The following is a 19,493-nucleotide window of genomic DNA, read 5'->3' as shown; positions in this document are numbered from 1 at the left end:
AATGGAAAAGTTACTAATGCAGAGTCAAATACAGGGTCTTCTCTTCTGTTGGGAAATTATTAAAACATTTAGAATAGTGACAGACTCGTCGAAAAATCGTTCTTTTAATCATTTTAACAATCACTTATTTCTTAAAGCTGAAACATTTTATAGATTTATATAGCCATACATATATAGGCATTGCTATATTTATGAACACTATAGAAAGTAACTCGAGACAGTTTCGCATGTTGGCACGTGTGTGGCAGCACTGACGTCAATGAGTATTACACTTTTCTCAGACACACACACACACACACACACACACACACATACACACACACACACACACGCACACACGGAACGGAATGTTGTGATTGGCTGCAGGAGACTTGGAGGCGGGATCACTAATCTATTCCAGTCTTCTCATTGGTCAGAGCGGTACAGTAGATGGCGAGTCAGAGCGTTAAACTTTTCTGTCCGTCGCGCTTGACACAGACGGACACACACAGCCAGGCTGTTTACTACACCACTCTGCTGCTTTACACACAGCAATTCCAAAGATCCGACATGCAAATGACACAAAGACACTAGTTCAGAGAGAAACGGTGAGTAGATTCCTGCATAATTGTGTCGTTAATGTTTTTTTTTTCATTTGTTTTTCCTACAGAGCAGCAAAGCGGAACCGAATTCCCACCTAGAAATACAGTTAATGCGATTGTGCGCTTTGTGGTGCTTCATGTCGTCACTCATAACCGCGCATTTATTCTTGAACATATGCTTTATCAATTGCTGCTATATGTTTTCATTAGCGCTTTTGTTGTCTGTCCTCGCGCAGCTGTCACTGCGGATGTCCGTGCGCTCGTGCGTCACGCCGTCACGTGACTCATCGCGCTGCAAACTTCAACTGCCAAATGAACCAACCCAGTAACTAATCGTGCCTTTATTTATTATTTTCCGAGACATTTGAGAAACGAATCCAGAAGGTTAATCCAAACAATATTCACATATAACATTGCCCGAGTACATTTTAGATGACGTCGGGTGACGTAACATAACCGTTTTCTTGTTACGCGTCAACAAAACGCGAGTCCTTGGTCATTATTTTTTGCCATGACTAAATGCTTACAAGCTAACTAGACATTCCTGTTTATCTTTGAGCAATAACGCCTAACGTGGTTTATGTAAATGACATACTCATACTTTTACCATTTTCTGTAAGTACTGATTAGCCAGATGACCAGTGCAAGTATGCAGTGTACAACAGCATCCCACAATGCAGTGCGCTCAAATTAAAGGATTAGTCCACCCAAAAATGTACATTGTAGTCTTCAACTCCTCACTCTCATGTCGTTAGAAACCCGTAAGACCTTCGTTCATCTTCAGAACACAAGTTAAAGGGTTAGTTCACCCAAAAATAAAAATTAGCCCATGATTTACTCACCCTCAAGTCATCCTAAGTGTGTTTGACATACATTATAAAGTTTTAAATATGGATATTTTTCTTACGCAAACATATCGCGTCATGTCCGAACTCCGAAGGCCTTTATTATCCCCCTGGAGCGGTGTGGAGCAGTTATATGATGGATGGATGCACTTTTATGGACTTCAAAACAGAAAAAGCCGTTCACTTTCATTATAAAGCTGGCAAGAGGCTGGAAATGTATTAATATAACTCTGATTGTATTCTCTTGAAAGAAGAATGTCATATACACCTAGGATGACTTGAGGGTGAATAAATCATGGGCTAATTTAAATTTTTGGGTGAACTATCCCTTTAAGATATTTTTGATGAAGTCCTAGAGCTCTCTGACCCTCCATAGACACAGCCAGATGACCAGTGCAAGTATGCAGTGTACAACAGCATCCCACAATGCAGTGCGCTCAAATTAAAGGATTAGTCCACCCAAAAATGTACATTTTAGTCTTTAACTCCTCACTCTCATGTCGTTAGAAACCCGTAAGAGTAAAAGTTAAAGGGTTAACGTTAGTTCACCCAAAAATAAAAAATAGCCCATGATTTACTCACCCTCAAGTCATCCTAGGTGTATGACAGTTAGTGGACGTTAGAATATACAGTTTATAAAGTTTGAAATATGGATATTTTTCTTACGCAAACGCATTGTGCCATGCCCAAAGGCCTTTATTAACCCCCCGGAGCCGTGTGGAGCAGTTATATGATGGATGGTTGCACTTTTATGGACTTCAAAACAGAAACAGCCATTCATTCTCATTATAACGCTGGCAAGAGGCTGGACATGTATTAATATAACTCTGATTGTATTCGCTTGAAAGAAGAATGTCATGTACACCTAGGATGGCTTGAGGGTGAATAAATCATGGGCTAATTAATTTTTGGGTGAACTGTCCCTTTAAGATATTTTTGATGAAGTTCGAGAGCGCTCTGACCCTCCATAGACACCAATTGAATTTACATTCAAGGTCCAGAAAGGCAGTAAAACATCATTAAAATAGTCCATGTGACTCCAGTGGTTCAGCTTTAATGTTATGAAGCGATGAGAATACTTTCTAACAAAAATAACGACTTTATACAACAATTTCTTCATGTCTGTGTCAGTCTCCTACACCGTTTACGACTGACACAGACATGAAGAAATTGTTGAATAAAGTCGTTATTTTTGTGTTTTGGCACACACAAATATTCTTGTCTCTTCATAACATAAAGGTTGAACCACTGGAGTCACATGGTCTATTTTAATGATGTCTTTCCTCCCTTTCTGGACCTTGAAAGTGTTCATTAACTTGCCGTCTATGAAGGGTCTGAGAGCTCTCAGATTTCACCAAAAATATCTTCATTTGTGTTAAGATGAACGAAGGTCTTGCGGGTTTGGAACGACATGAGGGTGAGGAATTAATGACAGAAGTTTCATTTTTGGGTGAACTAACCCTTTAACCTTGCATTTGTTCGGACCAGGGGCACATACGTTTGGCAAGTTACCCGCTACTAAGTAAATGTGGCAACTACATCAAAACGTGACCGAAACCTCTTTTTACATTGAAGACCATTCAAATGATCCATGTATTCTGTGTTTGTTGGTTGGCCAGAGGAGAACTGAGCCTGGTTTCTCCCAAGGTTTTCTTTTAGATCTGCTGTACAGCCGACATGAGCTGTTTGCATCATTGAATTATCACTGTGAAGCAATCTGTATTGTATAAAGCGCTATATAAATAAAAGTGACTTGACTTGACTTCTGATTTGATTAAACTGATGTTTTACCAATGAACAGGGTTTTTTAGGCTCTTTAAAAGTGGCATAGACTTGTTTTCCCAGCTTAGACTGCTGTAATAGGCAATGGTGACTTAATGGCAATTAATAGCCTTTGTCAATGGAGGTCAGTCGGCTAATGTCTGAACCTGCAGTGCGGTTTAAATACTCTTTTTCCATTGACGTACCAACTTAAGGCAAGATAGGGTAAATATAGGATATAAAAAACTAAACTAATAGATGTAATCATACTTTCCCAGTTTAATAACCGCAGTACATTCAAGAGATTTGTTTTATATTACACGTTTTTTTAAATGCAATGTAAAAAATATGCAAATGAGATATTATCTAATTAAATATGCACTAATTTGCATACATTTCCTGAACAGAAATCTAAACACTGGGGCCAGGTTGAAAATGGTTTCATTTTGTGACACAGATGTTTTAACAGAAGGGATTTTGGATTTCTCTCCACTACTTCAAAAAATAAATTCAACAGCCAGAAAAATACATTTTCACCAAGTTTTCAGGAATAAATTGTTATATGAAGTAACCCCTCATTAAAAAACCTTCAAAATATAGATAGGAAAATGTAAGGTTTGGTATACACTGTAAAAAAAATAATGCGCTATATCTACTCAATAATATTGTGGCAACAGATTACAAGCAATATAGAATTGAGTTAGAATTAATCAAATTAATTCCTTAAATGTCAACCATTTAAAATGAGTAAAATGTAAACAATACTATCTGAATAACAGACAGACGTCAAATAAGAATTAAGAACTGTCTGTTTTGTATTGCCAACATTGAAGACGCCTGATGGTAATGAGCAGAATCACTGAAGGAAAGAGAAACTCAAGAACTACAACTGACTTCAGCCACAGCTTTAGATGAGATCAACTGAAGATGCATTACATCTCTCTTACTAACCAGACTGGCTTGATTTCTGTCATTTGTCCACAGTTATTTTTGAGAATTAACAGAGGTTTAGATGTTGATGTTTTATTGAAAATGTTTGGTCGCCATTATGGAGATCAGTGTTTGCTTTAGTTGGGCTGTTTGACTCTTGGCTTTTGATGTCAGTTTGTGGTTTTTGTAACAGTTTAAGTAAATGTTGCTGAAGTGGAAAATTACCTTTTGAAAATACACTTTGAAATTGAAATATACAGACACAAATGTGTATTTTGAATGTTTTCGCTCCACTATTCTAAAAGAAGAGGAGTCTAGACGTTATAAAGGCAACTCTGTACAATAGCCCCCCCAAAAAACGTAAAATTAACAAATCAATAATCATAAAAAATATAATCATATATAGTGTCTTGCCATAAAGCTCCTTTAGACACAAATGAATAAATAAAAAGCACTTTATAGCAGTTTCCTCTTTAACAACACAGGACATGTTTGCTTAAAATCATCTTTGCAGCCATCTACAAAACTAGTTCATACAAAAAGTGTGTGTCGTCTTCTCAGAAGTCCTACGTACCGTTTGACCCTTTTGACCTTCACCTCTCGCTCCACAGATGGAGGACGTGGCCTCAGCCCCGGTTCTCGCAGGCCCGTCCCAGCCCACGTTTTCCCGCCCGTCAGGCTCCGAGCGCCGGAACCGCAAGTCCGGCACGGCCAACATCTTTCAGGGGGTGAACCTGCGGCAGCTGAAGCGGCTCTTCCAAGCGGCGGGCGACCCGGACGCCGAGCAGAGAGCCCGCATGGTGTGGGGGAACCGGAGAGCAGCGGCCGGCGAGGACGGGGCGGAGGGGGAGGAAGAGGCTGCGGATGGAGCCATGGCGGAGGTGGAGACGGGTTTGGCGCAGGCGCTGGTGGGACTCAGAGTCCGAGCGCGGACCAGAAGCGGCCTCAGGGTGGACTCTCATAAAGACACGACAGGGACCAGATGGGTCCGAGCGTTTGGACACCTCAGGTGAGAGACACTGAAACTAGCTATTTCAAGAACATAGTATTCATTTAAGCATTTATGTGACAGTATTGTATTGAAAGTTTCTCAAATTTTCTGAGTAGTGTTTGTTCTAAACCTCTTTTTTGGGGGGTAATATGTGATTTGGACATGATTTTGCAGGGTTCATCCTTGTAGATTTACTTAAATGTCTATACAAAGCTGAATTCTGATGCACATGGCAGCTACACTGCCACTGTGTGTGTGTGTGTGTGTGTGTGTTAATGGAAACATGCTAATCTGAACAAATGTAGGTCATGAGATCAGCCACAAACCTGGCACGATAAAGACCCTGTAATCAGACAAGAATATCCAGGCATGGGTCACACACCTGCGATTAGATTGTGCACGAGAATACTGTAATTATATAATATACTGATCTGCATCTTAGTTGATGTGCTATTATTTATGCATTATTATTATTTAATCATCCATTAGGATCAACGAGTGCTCGCTGGGACAGACGTCTGAAGTCATAACTGGAGAAGATAAGGACGATAATGCTGATGGCAATGATGATTCGTCTGCTTTGGGAGCCTGTGGAGGGCAGGGCTCTTCTGAGGCTGGACCATGTGATCAAGGTGACTTCCTGTCCCCGGAGGAAGAGCCTCAGGGGCCCTCGGGCGGCCCCCGATGGAGCTGGAACGGCGTTCAAGAGAAGGACCCCGAACGCTACCTGCATCGGATACGACACTAACGCCGGCAGCAGGAAGTGGAGCAGTGTGGGATTACCGCCGACTGAACGCATTCAATCAGATTACAGCCTGAGACTCGCCCTCGCCGCAGATTTACTTGAAGCTGCTGCCTCAATCAAACACTAGTCTTAATCGAGCAATGATCAACACTAACACACCTGCAGCGGCCCGGAACTGACACTAACAATAATCCCGCAGGATTTGAGTCCTGCTGTACCTTAACGAACCGTTTACAGGTTTGTGCCATTCTCACATCCTCGGACCTGATCGCACAAAAGCAGTCAAACACTATTAGAGGGTCAAAAACTATTATTTATACTCATGCTCATGTTGTTCCAAACCCCAGACGACAGAACACAACAGATTTTCATGCTGCTCTTTTCTACAAAATGCGAGCGAACAGTGTTGAGCTCCAAAAAAAGACATAAAAACACAGCTCATGCACTACATTCCAAGTCATATGGACTTTAGAAGATTTGTAATATATTGCATGAATCATATAGACTATTTTAAACTGCCTTTTTGGTAATTTTTTTTTTTAATGCACCGGTATGAACATTTTGGCGGATATCGTTAACCGATAAATGTTATTATATTTGAAAGCCGATAACCGATATATAGGCTGACAAATCTAAATCCAAAATGTTCTATAATTTTTTGAGAGTGATTATAAAAAGAAAATTTTGGCCGATACGATAACCGCTAATTCTTTATATTTGAAAGCCGCTAACCGATATATTGACGATAAATATAAATCCACAATGTTCTATAATTTGAGTGATTACAGCCTTTGCCAGCTACAATAACCACTAATTCTTTATATTTGATATCGATAATTCTTTATATTTGAAAGCCGATAACCGATATATTGACCAATAAATCTAAATCAAAAATATTCAATCATTTTTTGAGTGATTACAAAAAGAACATTCTGGCCGATACGATAACTGCTAATTCTTTATATTTGAAAGCCGCTAACCGATATATTGACGATAAATACAAATCCAAAATGTTCTATAATTTGAGGGATTACGGCTTTTGCCAGCTACAATAACCGCTAATTCTTTATATTTGAAAGCCGATAACCGATATATTGGCGATAAATTTAAATCCGATTTTTTTTTATCATTTTTGAGAGCCTGATTGCAAAAACAAAAGTCTCACCATTAAAAGCTCATGCACACGATTCTAATATTCTCATTATGTTATGTAGCCTATATGACAGACTTGCACTGCACATGTTGCACTGAAATGTATTTTCCTTTTTGAGGCGATTCCAATCATATTTCAAGCAATTCAAACCCATCATGGTGAACTGTGCGCATCTGAAGTGTCTCAGTTAAAACAAATAACCCATTATTTATCGGCTTTAATATATCTGCCACATCTTATCGGATAGCATTAAAAATGACCACATCGGCTGATACCGATATTGTGCATCCCTATTTTTTGTGTCCACGCCCATTCTCTGTCATTTGCGTTTGTGCTTATGTAATTAAACTGAAACCGTAGCGGTTTGGAACAACGTGGGCGAGTAAATGACAAAAGTGAACTGTCTCTTTAAATACTTTAAATGAGTTAAGCCTCATTGAAGCTTCCAGAGCCCCTCTCAGCTTATATATTTTCCACTTATATGAATGTACGGGGCTGAAGAGTGCTGGGTTTCTATTATTTAATGAAATGTGCTTGTGTTTTCTTTCTTCCAAAACACTAGGTTCTCAGTAGTCCTCCTTTTCAGGGAGTGTTCTGCCTTCCAGTGGTGTTTATTGTCCAATATCTAAAAATATAGAGGAATGTATTTGCATTTGCTGCAGCAGTGCAGTTCTCTGCGAATCATTAGTGTTGTTTTAGCCTGCGGTAGATATGTAAATGATGCATTAGTATAGAAGTATGCTGGACACTAATCATTAGTGCTGATTATTTAATGTCTTCTTCTGTCACTTGGACAGACATTTAGAAGCAATACAGATGAAAACATGTAGCCAATTTCTCTGAACACTACTACATGCACAGGAGCAAGAGTTATGTTTCTCATCGTCACTAAGCTGGAACTTCCAATTAAATCGTTTTCGAAATAAAACTCGAGTCCGTTCTTTTATTGAGTATCGCACTGTTATAGTTTTTAGCATCTTTCATTAAATACATTACATACAAATTATACAGTCCATTGTCACGTTTTAAGGTCAGTTTTGTTGACACCTGTGATTACATAAAAAAAAAAAAAAAACGATTTTCAAACGAAATCAAACTATGAACAAAAAAGAATGAGGATGGAGCGTTCCAATGTTTCTGCACATGCTCAGTTGAGCTCCGAGGAGACTCCGCCTCCAGATCATGACACGTGCACGTGAAAAAAAAGTAGAAAAATATAACGCTAATGAAAAAAGCAGAGGACAGTGTGTGACTTTTCAATGATTGTGAGAAAAATCAAAACTAACAGGAGGCCAGTGGATGACACTTGAGCCGTAGTGCTGGGGAGGGATTGGTCAAGCGTCGAGGTTTCACTACAGCAGAAAGTTTCTCCTTCACTGTCTTACTGACATGCGTGACGGCTTCGAGTGTTCATACGGTGTGACAGTCCACAAGGCAATCCTTCAGAATTATGTGTGTGGAAAAGGATCCACTTTCATGTGTTCCCAAAATGGCGATGAAAAAAAAAAAAAGAATGCAACTAAAATCAGGTTGCACACACACACATAACAGCCCCCATCACCACCAGGTGAAGAAGGGTCTTCTGCTTTGGAAGCTCTGCGTGTAGGACTCGCTGTTGGCCCGCTGTGGCGCCCGCGCCGTCTCCACGATCACGGGCGGCATCTGCACCAGCTGCAGCGGCGTCTTGCCTTCCCGCAGCGCCTGACTGAGATTCAGGATCTAGAGGAATGCAGGACAGGAAATGAGCTCAGAAAGAGAAGTCAAGAATGAGGGCTGCTCGGCGAGTTTATTCAGAGACGAGCTGGAAATTGGGCATCAATTGCGGCTCATTTTTGCACGTTCAGGCTGAATAGATGTTGTGTATTTGTGAATTATATTAGGGTTCGCATGAGTCATTCCCCTTCTTGCAAACTTCAGTTTCCCTGGTGCTGTTCGGTCATTTTTGACCAACATTTTTTACTTTTTTTAATATATTTTTTTACTTTATCGGAACACTTGCTGTCTGAACAAAAATAAATAAATCACGCACATGATTCAAAAAGGTTCAATGATTCTGAAAAAAATAGTCACTTGTATTGTTCGCGGTCAAAAATGGCACAACAAAATCTGACTGAAAGCTAAATTTGTGTGATATTGTTGTCACTATCAATGCGGAGCACAGCTTGATTAGATTTATGGCTTTGACTTTCTCAGTTTAGAGTAAAATGTGTTTTGGAAAATATATATTTCATATATATACATATATATATATATAAAAAAAGGTATTTTTGAACATTTTTCATAACTTTTTTCACATCAGCAATAATCTGCCAAGTGTCTCGACTTTAAAAAGAGACCAAACTGAAGTCTGTGCTCCAAAGCATTCAAGATTTATGACCGTTTTGGAAATTTCAGTTTTAAGGTCCATGCTCAAAAAGTGAATAAATGGATCATAACTACAGCATAAATATAATTTAGAAACATAAAATCCCCTAAAAATACAACATGTTAAATAAAATATATCAAACTAAAATATAGTACAATCATTTCACTGACATATTCATTTTTGACTGACACGTGAACAGCAGCAGAGAGCATTATGACCGTATAACAGGGCTAAGCGAATTGGCTAAGCATATTTTCACACAAAATTTATCACAATATTTATTTTTTTATACCATTAATGGAGAAGGAAGTGCATTCCAGATGTTTGTCAGACCTCAAGAATGAAAGTAAACATAACTTGTTTGAGAAAGCCACCTTTTAATTCAGGAAGCCATTTTCGAAAACCCATTTTCACCATTTTTGAAAATGGTGTCTAATGAATAAATGAATTCATAAAACATTAACAATTTAATCAATCTTTTCAAATGTAAATCAAAGGAAAATAATTCATTTACAAAAACATTTTTCTTTTACATTTAATGGAGATGTAGTTACATTATACTTACTCCAATAATTACTGAGAAATATTAATTTACTATTTGCACTTACTATTGAGTTACGGTTGGGGTTTGTTACTTGTAATTATGCATAATTTAATGTTATTACTATAGTAAGTACATGTAGTAACGTGTAACTACGTCACCTTAAAATAAAGAGTTACCTCATAAAATGTTACTCAACCTTTAAAATATTCTAATTGCTATATTTTAAATATTTTTAATTTACATCAACACATTGCGTTTTTATTGTTGTCAAATAAAGTATGCATACTGTATAAATTAAAATTCTAATATATTATTTTCCTTAAAATTATTATTGTTTTTTTAAGCAGTACTTTTTACTATATAATAGTAATATATTTCTGTCATAATTTCAAGATAAACCAAACTTTTATTTTGGCGGGTTGTCATGAAGACTCAAGTTTCTATGGCTGAAATGCACGTGACTCTCAAGAGATGTAGGTTAAATATAAAATATTACTCAAAAGTTTATTAACGATATTGTGGATTTATTTTCCTCAATAAATATCAATACTGATTTATTGCCCAGCCCTACCATATCATATCTAATACTATAAAGCAGATGCTTTCAGTGTCTTTAAACACAACTGAAATAGACTCACCTGCCCCCTCATTACTGAGACCTGCTTCTTGAACTGTCCTCTGTCGAATCCCGGATCTTTCTGTCAAAGTGAACGCAAATATAAAGTCAACACTGAGCATTCATTTCATAAAACAGACAAACATATCGGCGAGTGCCCAGCTGGATTTTAAAGCGTTCTTGGTGGCTTACCTTAAAAAGCTCATATAGATCTTCTTCGAGGTCTTTGATGAAGTTTGGGTCGGAAAATTTGGGAAGAACTAAATCTCGGATCTCTTGGGAGAAGGCAACTTTAGCCTGTGGCAGCCACGCCCAGTAAAACGGATCTACAGGAAACACATTCAACAAAAACACTGAATGAAAACAGCTCAAGTTGCAGTGATGACGAAGGTATTTAACACTTATTAAGGATATTACAGTGTGATTGGCCAGTCATGTGTTTGTGAGGTGGATGGTGATTGGCTTACAGGCTCTCCATGAATCCGGGTGTTTGAGAGGGAAGGCCAGACCGTTGTCAATGGCTGCCAGCTTAATGATGGGGTCCTTCACTAACACCCAATCACTGTCCTGGATGAGAAAACCATTTGATAAACACGAACACGAAAACATGGAAAATCTCCTAAAAATATCAGCTGGTCACTCACTCTGTTGCTCGATGTATCCATCGGATAGTCATATTTTATAAGCCAGTTGTCATTTCCTCGGTCTACAGATCCATACAACCACACACAAAAATAATTTGTTAAAACAGACAGTACAAATGTTGTCTATTTGTTTGACCTTTGACCGTGTTCACCTGTGTTTCTGATTATGTAATCCAGCACCACCAGTCTCTCAAACTGTAGCTGGAGTTGGCGATTAGTGTTTTCGGGTAAAGGCTCCGCCTCGAACCGCCGCAGCCAGAAATCTGCGTCTTTATACCCCTCTACGAAGAGCTGGAATGAGCCCACCTACAACAGCCAAAAGAAACCAGTTCACAAACATACAACAGCCAATAGAAACGTGTATCACTTGTAAAATAACACTGTATAAACCTACAAGAGCCAAATCTTCCTCCAGGCAGAAAGGTGGCGCGGTCATAAACCTTACCTTAGGTGGCAGGCCAATCCGGTGGAAGCGTTGGCCAACCTTAGGCACTTTTTCTAGAGCTAACCTCTTTCCTCTAGACTTTACTCGATCGATGGCGCTGTAGTTAAACGTCTCGCTGGATAAATACACCACCTAAGAGAAAGAGAGAACGCTTTATATAGGGGTGTGTTCACACGGGTAGTTCGGTTTGCTTGGTTAGTTTGGGCTGGACCAAAAAAAACATTCAGGCTAAATCCAAAATCGCCCCCTAAACCCTCAATCACTATTCCCTACGTTATCCACTAATACAGTTCACTTGAAGGAGTGAATGAAAACGAGTGAGTGAAGTCGGACAGCCGCTGTATGTACATCGACTGTACACTCATTATTGCGGTGCATTGTGGGATTGAATGAGTGCACTCAGAAACGTCCACTATGGTCTCGGACACCACTACAAATGTCTGTCCCTTCAAATAGTGCCCTATTTAAGGGTAAGGGGAGGGGGGGGGGGGTTTAGCCTTAGTCCTGGTCCGCTTAGCGTTCACATTGGCATTTTTAATACCGAACCTAATGGCATAGGTATATGATCACAACCTGATTGGTCGTCTTTTATGACGTATATTTCGTGACGGGACTTACCGAACATCCAAATCAATGCAGTGTGCTGGGCTATACGCGCTCGCTGTGTATGCAAAGCTACATATGGTGGTATTTTGACCTGCTGAGAACTCGTCAAGAGCTTATAAAATGTGTAAAGGAGTCAAAACAGCAGCAGAAATCCGTCCGTCACACACACACAAACGAAGATCTGTGACATCATGTCCTGTTTTCGGTTCCTTTACATGTCTTTGGTCCGTGTTGTGTTCATACACTCACCTAAAGCATTATTAGCAACACCTGTTCAATTTCTCATTAATGCAATTATCTAATCAACCAATCACATGGCAGTTGCTTCATTGCATTTAGGGGTGTGGTCCTGGTCAAGACAATCTCCTGAACTCCAAACTGAATGTCAGAATGGGAAAGAAAGGTGATTTAAGCAATTTTGAGCGTGGCATGGTTGTTGGTGCCAGACGGGCCAGTCTGAGTATTTCACAATCTGCTCAGTTACTGGGATTTTCACGCACAACCATTTCTAGGGTTTACAAAGAATGGTGTGAAAAGGGAAAAACATCCAGTATGCGGCAGTCCTGTGGGCGAAAATGCCTTGTTGATGCTAGAGGTCAGAGGAGAATGGGCCGACTGATTCAAGCTGATAGAAGAGCAACTTTGACTGAAATAACCACTCGTTACAACCGAGGTATGCAGCAAAGCATTTGTGAAGCCACAACACCCACAACCTTGAGGCGGATGGGCTACAACAGCAGAAGACCCCACCGGGTACCACTCATCTCCACTACAAATAGGAAAAAGAGGCTACAATTTGCACGAGCTCACCAAAATTGGACAGTTGAAGACTGGAAAAATGTTCCCTCGTCTGATGAGTCTCGATTTCTGTTGAGACATTCAGATGGTAGAGTCAGAATTTGGCGTAAACAGAACGAGAACATGGATCCATCATGCCTTGTTACCACTGTGCAGGCTGGTGGTGGTGTAATGGTGTGGGGGATGTTATCTTGACACACTTTAGGCCCCTTAGTGCCAATTGGGCATTGTTTAAATGCCACGGCCTACCTGAGCATTGTTTCTGACCATGTCCATCCCTTTATGACCACCATGTCCCCATCCTCTGATGGCTACTTCCAGCAGGATAATGCACCGTCACAAAGCTCCAATCATTTCAAATTGGTTTCTTGAACATGTCAATGAGTTCACTGGACTAAAATGGCCATCCCACAGTCACCAGATCTCAACCCAATAGAGCATCTTTGGGATGTGGTGGAACGGGAGCTTCGTGCCCTGGATGTGCATCCCACAAATCTCCATCAACTGCAAGATGCTCTCCTATCAATATGGACCAACATTTGTAAAGAATGCTTTCAGCACCTTGTTGAATCAATGCCACGTAGAATTCAGGCAGTTCTGAAGGCGAAAGGGGGTCAAACACAGTATTAGTATGTGTTCCTAATAATCCTTTAGGTGAGTGATCTCATTCGAACCGTACCCGAGTTTGTTTGGAAGTGGAGCGAAACCCATCTTTTCTGCTTGTTTGGTGGCACCAGGGTTCAGATGGATTCTTGAAATGAACCGCACTAACAGAGCAATCGCACCAGGGTTGGTTTTAATCCAACCAAACATGCCAAGTGTGAAGACACCCGAGGACATGTCTGTCTTCTCTCGACAGTCAGCAATAGCAATGGTGTGGGAGTGTAAGTGAGGTAAGCGTTATGTCTAGCCGTGCGGTTGACTAGTTTGTTTTCATGCGTGCCAACAACAGGAAATGAAAGAGGTTGACTAACAAGCGCAAAACCATCATGACTATCGCCATACTTTCTCACGTCCTCATTCACCTCGGTTTTGGTTTCAGTGAAGATGCACAAGTGTGTCATACCTTGGTGCGCGGCACGATGTTGAGTTCTAGTTTCTGGTCCACTAAACTGGCGCCGGCCTCTGACAGGTAGCCCTGATTCAGAACCAGACAGTCCCGGCCGAAACAGCACGGGCAGCAGAGCTTCTGCAGCCATTTGGTCCACTTGGGGTTCAGCTGGCCGTACGGTTCCTCGTTCTTTGGTTTGAAGACCCCGATGACCTTCTGTTGGAGCAAAAAGAGGACATTTCAGGTCAGGTTTCATGAAGCGGCAAATGCGGTCATACCATGCATCTAGAACATGACAATCTGCTCAAATAGTTCCTCTCTAGCTTGTTGGTGAAATAGTATCCATCCTTTTACCGTACACTTTACATCTCGCATGTGAGGCCCTGTTTACACCTGTGATTAAAGGGACAGTTCACCCAAAAATTTTAATTAGCCCATGATTTACTCATCCTCAAGTCATCCGAGGTGTATATGACATTCTTCTTTCAGAGTTATATTAAAAATGTTCAGGCTAATCCAAGCATTATTATAGCAGTTTTTGAAGTCCATAAAAACTGCATCTGTCCGTCATATAACTGCTTCACACGGCTCTGGGGTGTTAATAAAGGCCTTCTGAAGCGAATCGATGCGTTTGTGTAAGAAAAATATCCATATTTAAAAATGTATTTCATTTTTTTTTATGGCTCTGCATCAGCCGTCCTCATTAGTGCCTGCGCGGTCCTATGGCACGGATCGGTGGAATGAGGCATCTATGTATATATATCTTTGATCGCGCCAGTATTTTGACTTTATTCGCCGGAAGTTATGGCGCTGGGAATACTAGATGACATTCGTCTGATAAGAGGTAAAAAAATAACAAATACTGTTCAGTTTCTCGCATAAACCGATGGTTTCGTGTCTTCAGACATCAATGTGTCGCCACGAGCCGCATGGTTTAATGAGGATTCGTATGTCTATGTGTTTTTACTCTTATACTCTAAAATATCCCCATTGACATGCATTATACGACTATCACACTGTAACGGTTGGAGTTAAAAATCTTCATTTGTGTTCTACTGAAGAAACAAACACACCTACATCTTGGATGCCATACATAAACATAAACATTTCGTTTTTGGGTGAACTATCCCTTTAAGGTGGTGTGTAATATTTATGAGAATCTATTGACAGAAATGCAATATAATATACATAACTATGTTTTCAGTGGAGTATAAAGACCTTATATAATGAACCGTTATGTTTTTATTACCTTAGAATGAGTAATTTCTATCTACACACACCGTCGGCCTCCTTACAGTGAAGTCGCCATTTTGCACCGCCATGTTTCTACGGTGGCCCTAAATGGACAATCTTCTCTACAGAGCGCTAGCTACTCTCAGCTGTTTCCGACGAAGACGGAAAGAGATGGTTTAAAACACCAGGTGTGAACGGGAATGTGTCTCCCTCGTCTACTTGTGAGCCGATCGACCAAAACTCAAAACCAAAATCTTAATACTTAAACAGGGCCTCAGACCAAAATCACATTTACAAATGTACATTTTAAGCAAATCACAGACACTTTCCAAGAACCTTCACTAGAGATGGATAGCCATTTTGGCTAGAATTGAATGAGGTATTTTACGAATAAAGCAGTCCCAGAATGCAGTGAAAATCATATAGGACATGTCTGTTTTGAAGGTGAAATGTGTATTTTTTTAGGGTTAAAACACTACAAGAAGGAAACCATTTGCACACTATCGTTCAAAAGTTTGGCATCAGTCAGATTTCAGGAAGGATCGTTCTGTGAAAGTAAAGACATTTATAATGAGATTTCTATTTCAAATGAATGCTATTCTTTTTATTAATGAAAGAATCCTGAAATCATAGTTTGTACAGAAATGTGAATCAGCACAACAAATAATCATAAATGTTTCTTGAGTATCAAGTCAGCATATCAGAATGATTTCTGAAGGATCATGTGACACTGAAGACTGGAGTAATGATACTGAAAATACAGCTTTGATCACAGGAATAAATTACACTTTAACCTACATTCACATAGAAAACAGCTGTTTTAAATTGTAATAATATTTCACATTTTTACAGTTTTTACTGTATTTTTCATCAAATAAATGCAGCCTTGGTGAGCAGAAGAGACTTGCTTTCAAAAACATTAACAAATCTTAGGATGGCAAACTTTTAAACAGATGTGCAAGTTTATACGCCCAACACAGTTACACATTCTGCCTTATGATTTCCCCACTAAAAGTGACCTTTAACAAAGACTTCATCTGGTCTCCATGACTCATCTCTGATTTGATTTGATGTGAATGAGAAACTGGCCCGGCGCACCACCTGACCTTACATGTGGTCATGTGCTTAATGACTCATGTGAGTTGCCTCACTAGTGAGCAGATCCAGCGTGTTCACCGCCGAGAGGTCGAGCACCAGCCCTTCAAGAAAACACCAAACTGACATCAGACCCTCGGCTCACTTCTGCCCCCCACAGGCTGCAGTGTGTAGCACAGTTCAGTCTGACTAACTAGACCGTCATGACTAATAATCACATCTTAAATGATTAAGGGGACAGTTCACCCAAAAATAAAAATTACCCCATGATTGACTCACCCTCAAGCCATCCTAGATGTATATGACATTCTTCTTTCAGACGAACACAATCTGAGTTATATTAAAAATGTCCAGGCTTTATAATGCCAGTGTCTTGTTGGTTCATTTTTGAAGTCCATAAAAGTGCATCTATCCATCATATAACTGCTGGGTTAATAAAGGCCTTCAGAAGAGAAGTGGAGCGTTTGCATAAGAAAAATATCCTTATTTAAAACTTTAAAGACTAAATAACTGATGGCTTGAGGGTGAGTAAATCATGGTCTACTTTTAGGCCAGATTCAAACTCTCCCAAATTACTTCATAAATGAAATTGTTTACGGCTTGTGTGCAGATAGAAATTGAGAAATGTTTGGTCACTTCTGACTGAAAGCTCCCAACCTTTTCCCTTTGTAATTTTCATGAACTCTTTAAACTACGCTAAAATTAAACCTGAACAGAATAACATGATGGGCCCAAGAAGGAGCAACACTGGGAACTCCCGCCGAAAATGTGTAGTGAATCTCAATTCCTCTTCATCTTGATGGAGTGAAACTGGAAGAGTCTGTTCGTTCAACTCCATCTTTACTACAAGGATTAAAGTGTTTATCATTCACTCAGTTCTGCTGAAAAGGCACAACAAAACAATCTTTGTGATAAATATAATCAATATAACCTTTGAATTATCTCACAATCTAGTGTTTCTGAAGCAAACCGGGTCCAAAGCCGAGAGTTTTGACCCTGTTTGATTCTGTGGCTAAATGAAAGAAAGCCACACACTCGGCTATAATCTCTGAAGTCATATGGCAGAAATTAGGCGGTTTAACGCATGTGACCGGTCTTAAACCATGTCAAGCTATGACTCTCTCATGGTTATTCCACAGTTTCATTTAAAGAAGTGAGGAAATGTCTGATGAAATGACCACCATTACTAAACAGCCCTTCGCAGTTCTGCATTTTTATAAAGTGTTGGTCAAAGATGAAGGCACTTGTCTCGCACCCGAGGGAGGGAGCTGCCTATGTAGATGAACAAACATTTCACGAGAGACTAAATGCTGTCTAGATAGTGAGCTCACTGGATTTTGAGGTGAATACTAGCGTTCACATATGCAGTTTATCAGCCACTGACACCATAGAGGTCAACCACTACTTAAAACACACACAAGTACTGTGTCAAATCCAACTCAAGCTTAGATTCAATTAAACTATAGTCAACTAGAGCCACTTTTGAAAATAAAACACTTCTCTCTACTGTGATAATGGACGTCAGTGTTTTAGTGAACTAAATCTAAAACTATATATATAAAAAAAAATTCAACATCTGAAATAAAGTACAATATAAATATTACATTAAAAACTCAATTTTTCAAAATGTGGAGAATTGGAATAATTGGAAATAAAAAATAAAGCTAAAAAGAAACTTAGAAAAAGTAATAAAAATGACAAAAGCACCTATAAAGAATTATAGTAATATATGTATTAGTAAAACATTAAAACTGTGAGCCTAGACATGAAAAGGCACTATCCAAGCATAAATGGTTGTAATTCATTAACGCTTTGGAATACAGACATAAAGCTGGTCTATTTTTAAAGACACTCAGCAGATTATTTCTGAAGTAAAAGTGAAACTGTAAAAAAGTTATAGATTTACTGTAAAGCAGTACGAGTTCCAATGAGATTTTGTTAAGACGTAATACCAAAAACAGCCACCGGGTTTTCATTCAATGTTTTTAGGCATTCAAATGAATACATTTCTGTCGTAAATATCACCTCTATCTCAGAACAGTCCCTAAATATGGAACCTTGAGTCTCAGACCTTTCCGACGATATGCGATTTGTCAAGATTAGAAAAAAAATTATTCAAAAAGTCAAAATACGTTGTAATATGAAACATGACTCCGCCCACTAGGGGGAGGGGCCGCCAATAGGATTTAAAGTACCGTTTCCATGTCCGATTTCTGAATTTTGAGGGTTTAAGCTTTCAAATGATACCTAATTTATGGTGATTACTAAAATATGTGATAAAGACAAAATAAATAGAGAGCACCAAAGGGTTAATAAATATATTAACTTATATTTCATTGTTAGTTAATTTTAACTAAAGTAGTTAACTAATAAAGTGGAATCTTACAGTAAAGTGTTAATTTATCAACATGTAATTCACCGCCCTGATCAAGCCAATCTGTGTTTTTTATGGGAGCTGTTAAAGCCACAATATGTCATTTTACGCCGCTAGCGGACGTTTATTTAAAACAAAGGCGTGGCTTGATGACGCCGCCGCCACAGACGAGCGCTTCCGCTTCTTCCGCTCATGTGTATGTGGAGGAACGCAGCGCTGTTTTAAAGATGGATATTAGGCATGGTAAAACATGCTCGCGGTAAATCAAGAAAACCAGATTCAAACAATAAGACTAATGGTGCGTTCACACCAGACGCGAATGAAGCGTTGCAAAGACACAAATAGACATTCTGCTGCGCGATTTCGCACGAATGAGGCGACACAAATTATACGAATTGAGCGTTTCGGGTGTTTGTTGCACGAGTTGAAACATCTGAACTTTGGCGGATATTTGTGCCGCGTTAACCAATCAGGAGCTTGCTCTAGTAGTGACAACAATGAGGACAATCATATGTGGATACCCGGAGCTGTACTATACATGTTCATACGTTATAGAAACAGGAATAAAAAGGATCTTGCTTGGAAAAAAGTGAGTGAGGAAGTCGGACAGTCTGGTAAGTTGTAAAAAGCACTCTTTACTCAATTTGAGCTATATATACACATATTGAGACTACAAGCTAGCTAAAAGAAGGCAAATTGAGCTTATTTGCCGTATT

At 39.4% G+C, this 19,493-nt stretch overlaps 2 protein-coding genes across 2 annotated transcripts in view; one reads left to right on the top strand and one right to left on the bottom strand.

Moving 5' to 3' along the window:
* Positions 1-424: 424 nt before the first annotated feature.
* On the top strand, positions 425-8,504 carry avpi1 (arginine vasopressin induced 1). The gene is made up of 3 exons (XM_079812813.1): positions 425-587; positions 4,729-5,126; positions 5,598-8,504. The coding sequence occupies exons 2-3, from the start codon at positions 4,729-4,731 to the stop codon at positions 5,854-5,856; spliced, it is 657 nt and encodes a 218-aa protein (XP_079668939.1). The 5' UTR covers positions 425-587; the 3' UTR covers positions 5,857-8,504.
* pi4k2a (phosphatidylinositol 4-kinase type 2 alpha) overlaps positions 7,936-19,493 on the bottom strand; it is a 13,413-nt gene continuing 1,855 nt past the window's right edge. The window contains exons 2-9 of the mRNA XM_079812807.1: positions 14,091-14,291; positions 11,621-11,752; positions 11,328-11,481; positions 11,176-11,237; positions 10,999-11,098; positions 10,724-10,857; positions 10,554-10,613; positions 7,936-8,725 (exon numbers count right to left, since the gene is read on the bottom strand). Of these exons, the coding sequence (XP_079668933.1) occupies positions 8,564-8,725; positions 10,554-10,613; positions 10,724-10,857; positions 10,999-11,098; positions 11,176-11,237; positions 11,328-11,481; positions 11,621-11,752; positions 14,091-14,291 (1,005 nt within the window). The 3' untranslated portion in view covers positions 7,936-8,563. The remainder of the gene's footprint in view (positions 8,726-10,553; positions 10,614-10,723; positions 10,858-10,998; positions 11,099-11,175; positions 11,238-11,327; positions 11,482-11,620; positions 11,753-14,090; positions 14,292-19,493) is intronic.

This window comes from Gobio gobio, assembly GCF_949357685.1.
Source record: "Gobio gobio genome assembly, chromosome: 3".
In the NCBI taxonomy this organism is placed as follows: Eukaryota; Metazoa; Chordata; class Actinopteri; order Cypriniformes; family Gobionidae; genus Gobio; species Gobio gobio.
This window is presented reverse-complemented; position numbering and strand designations above follow the sequence as displayed.

Bases quoted from the DNA above. Each gene is read 5' to 3' on its own strand.
- avpi1 (XM_079812813.1), top strand. From the start codon at position 4,729: ATGGAGGACGTGGCCTCAGCCCCGGTTCTCGCAGGCCCGTCCCAGCCC. The intron at 5,127-5,597 runs GTGAGAGACACT...ATCATCCATTAG, and splicing joins CGAGCGTTTGGACACCTCAG to GATCAACGAGTGCTCGCTGG.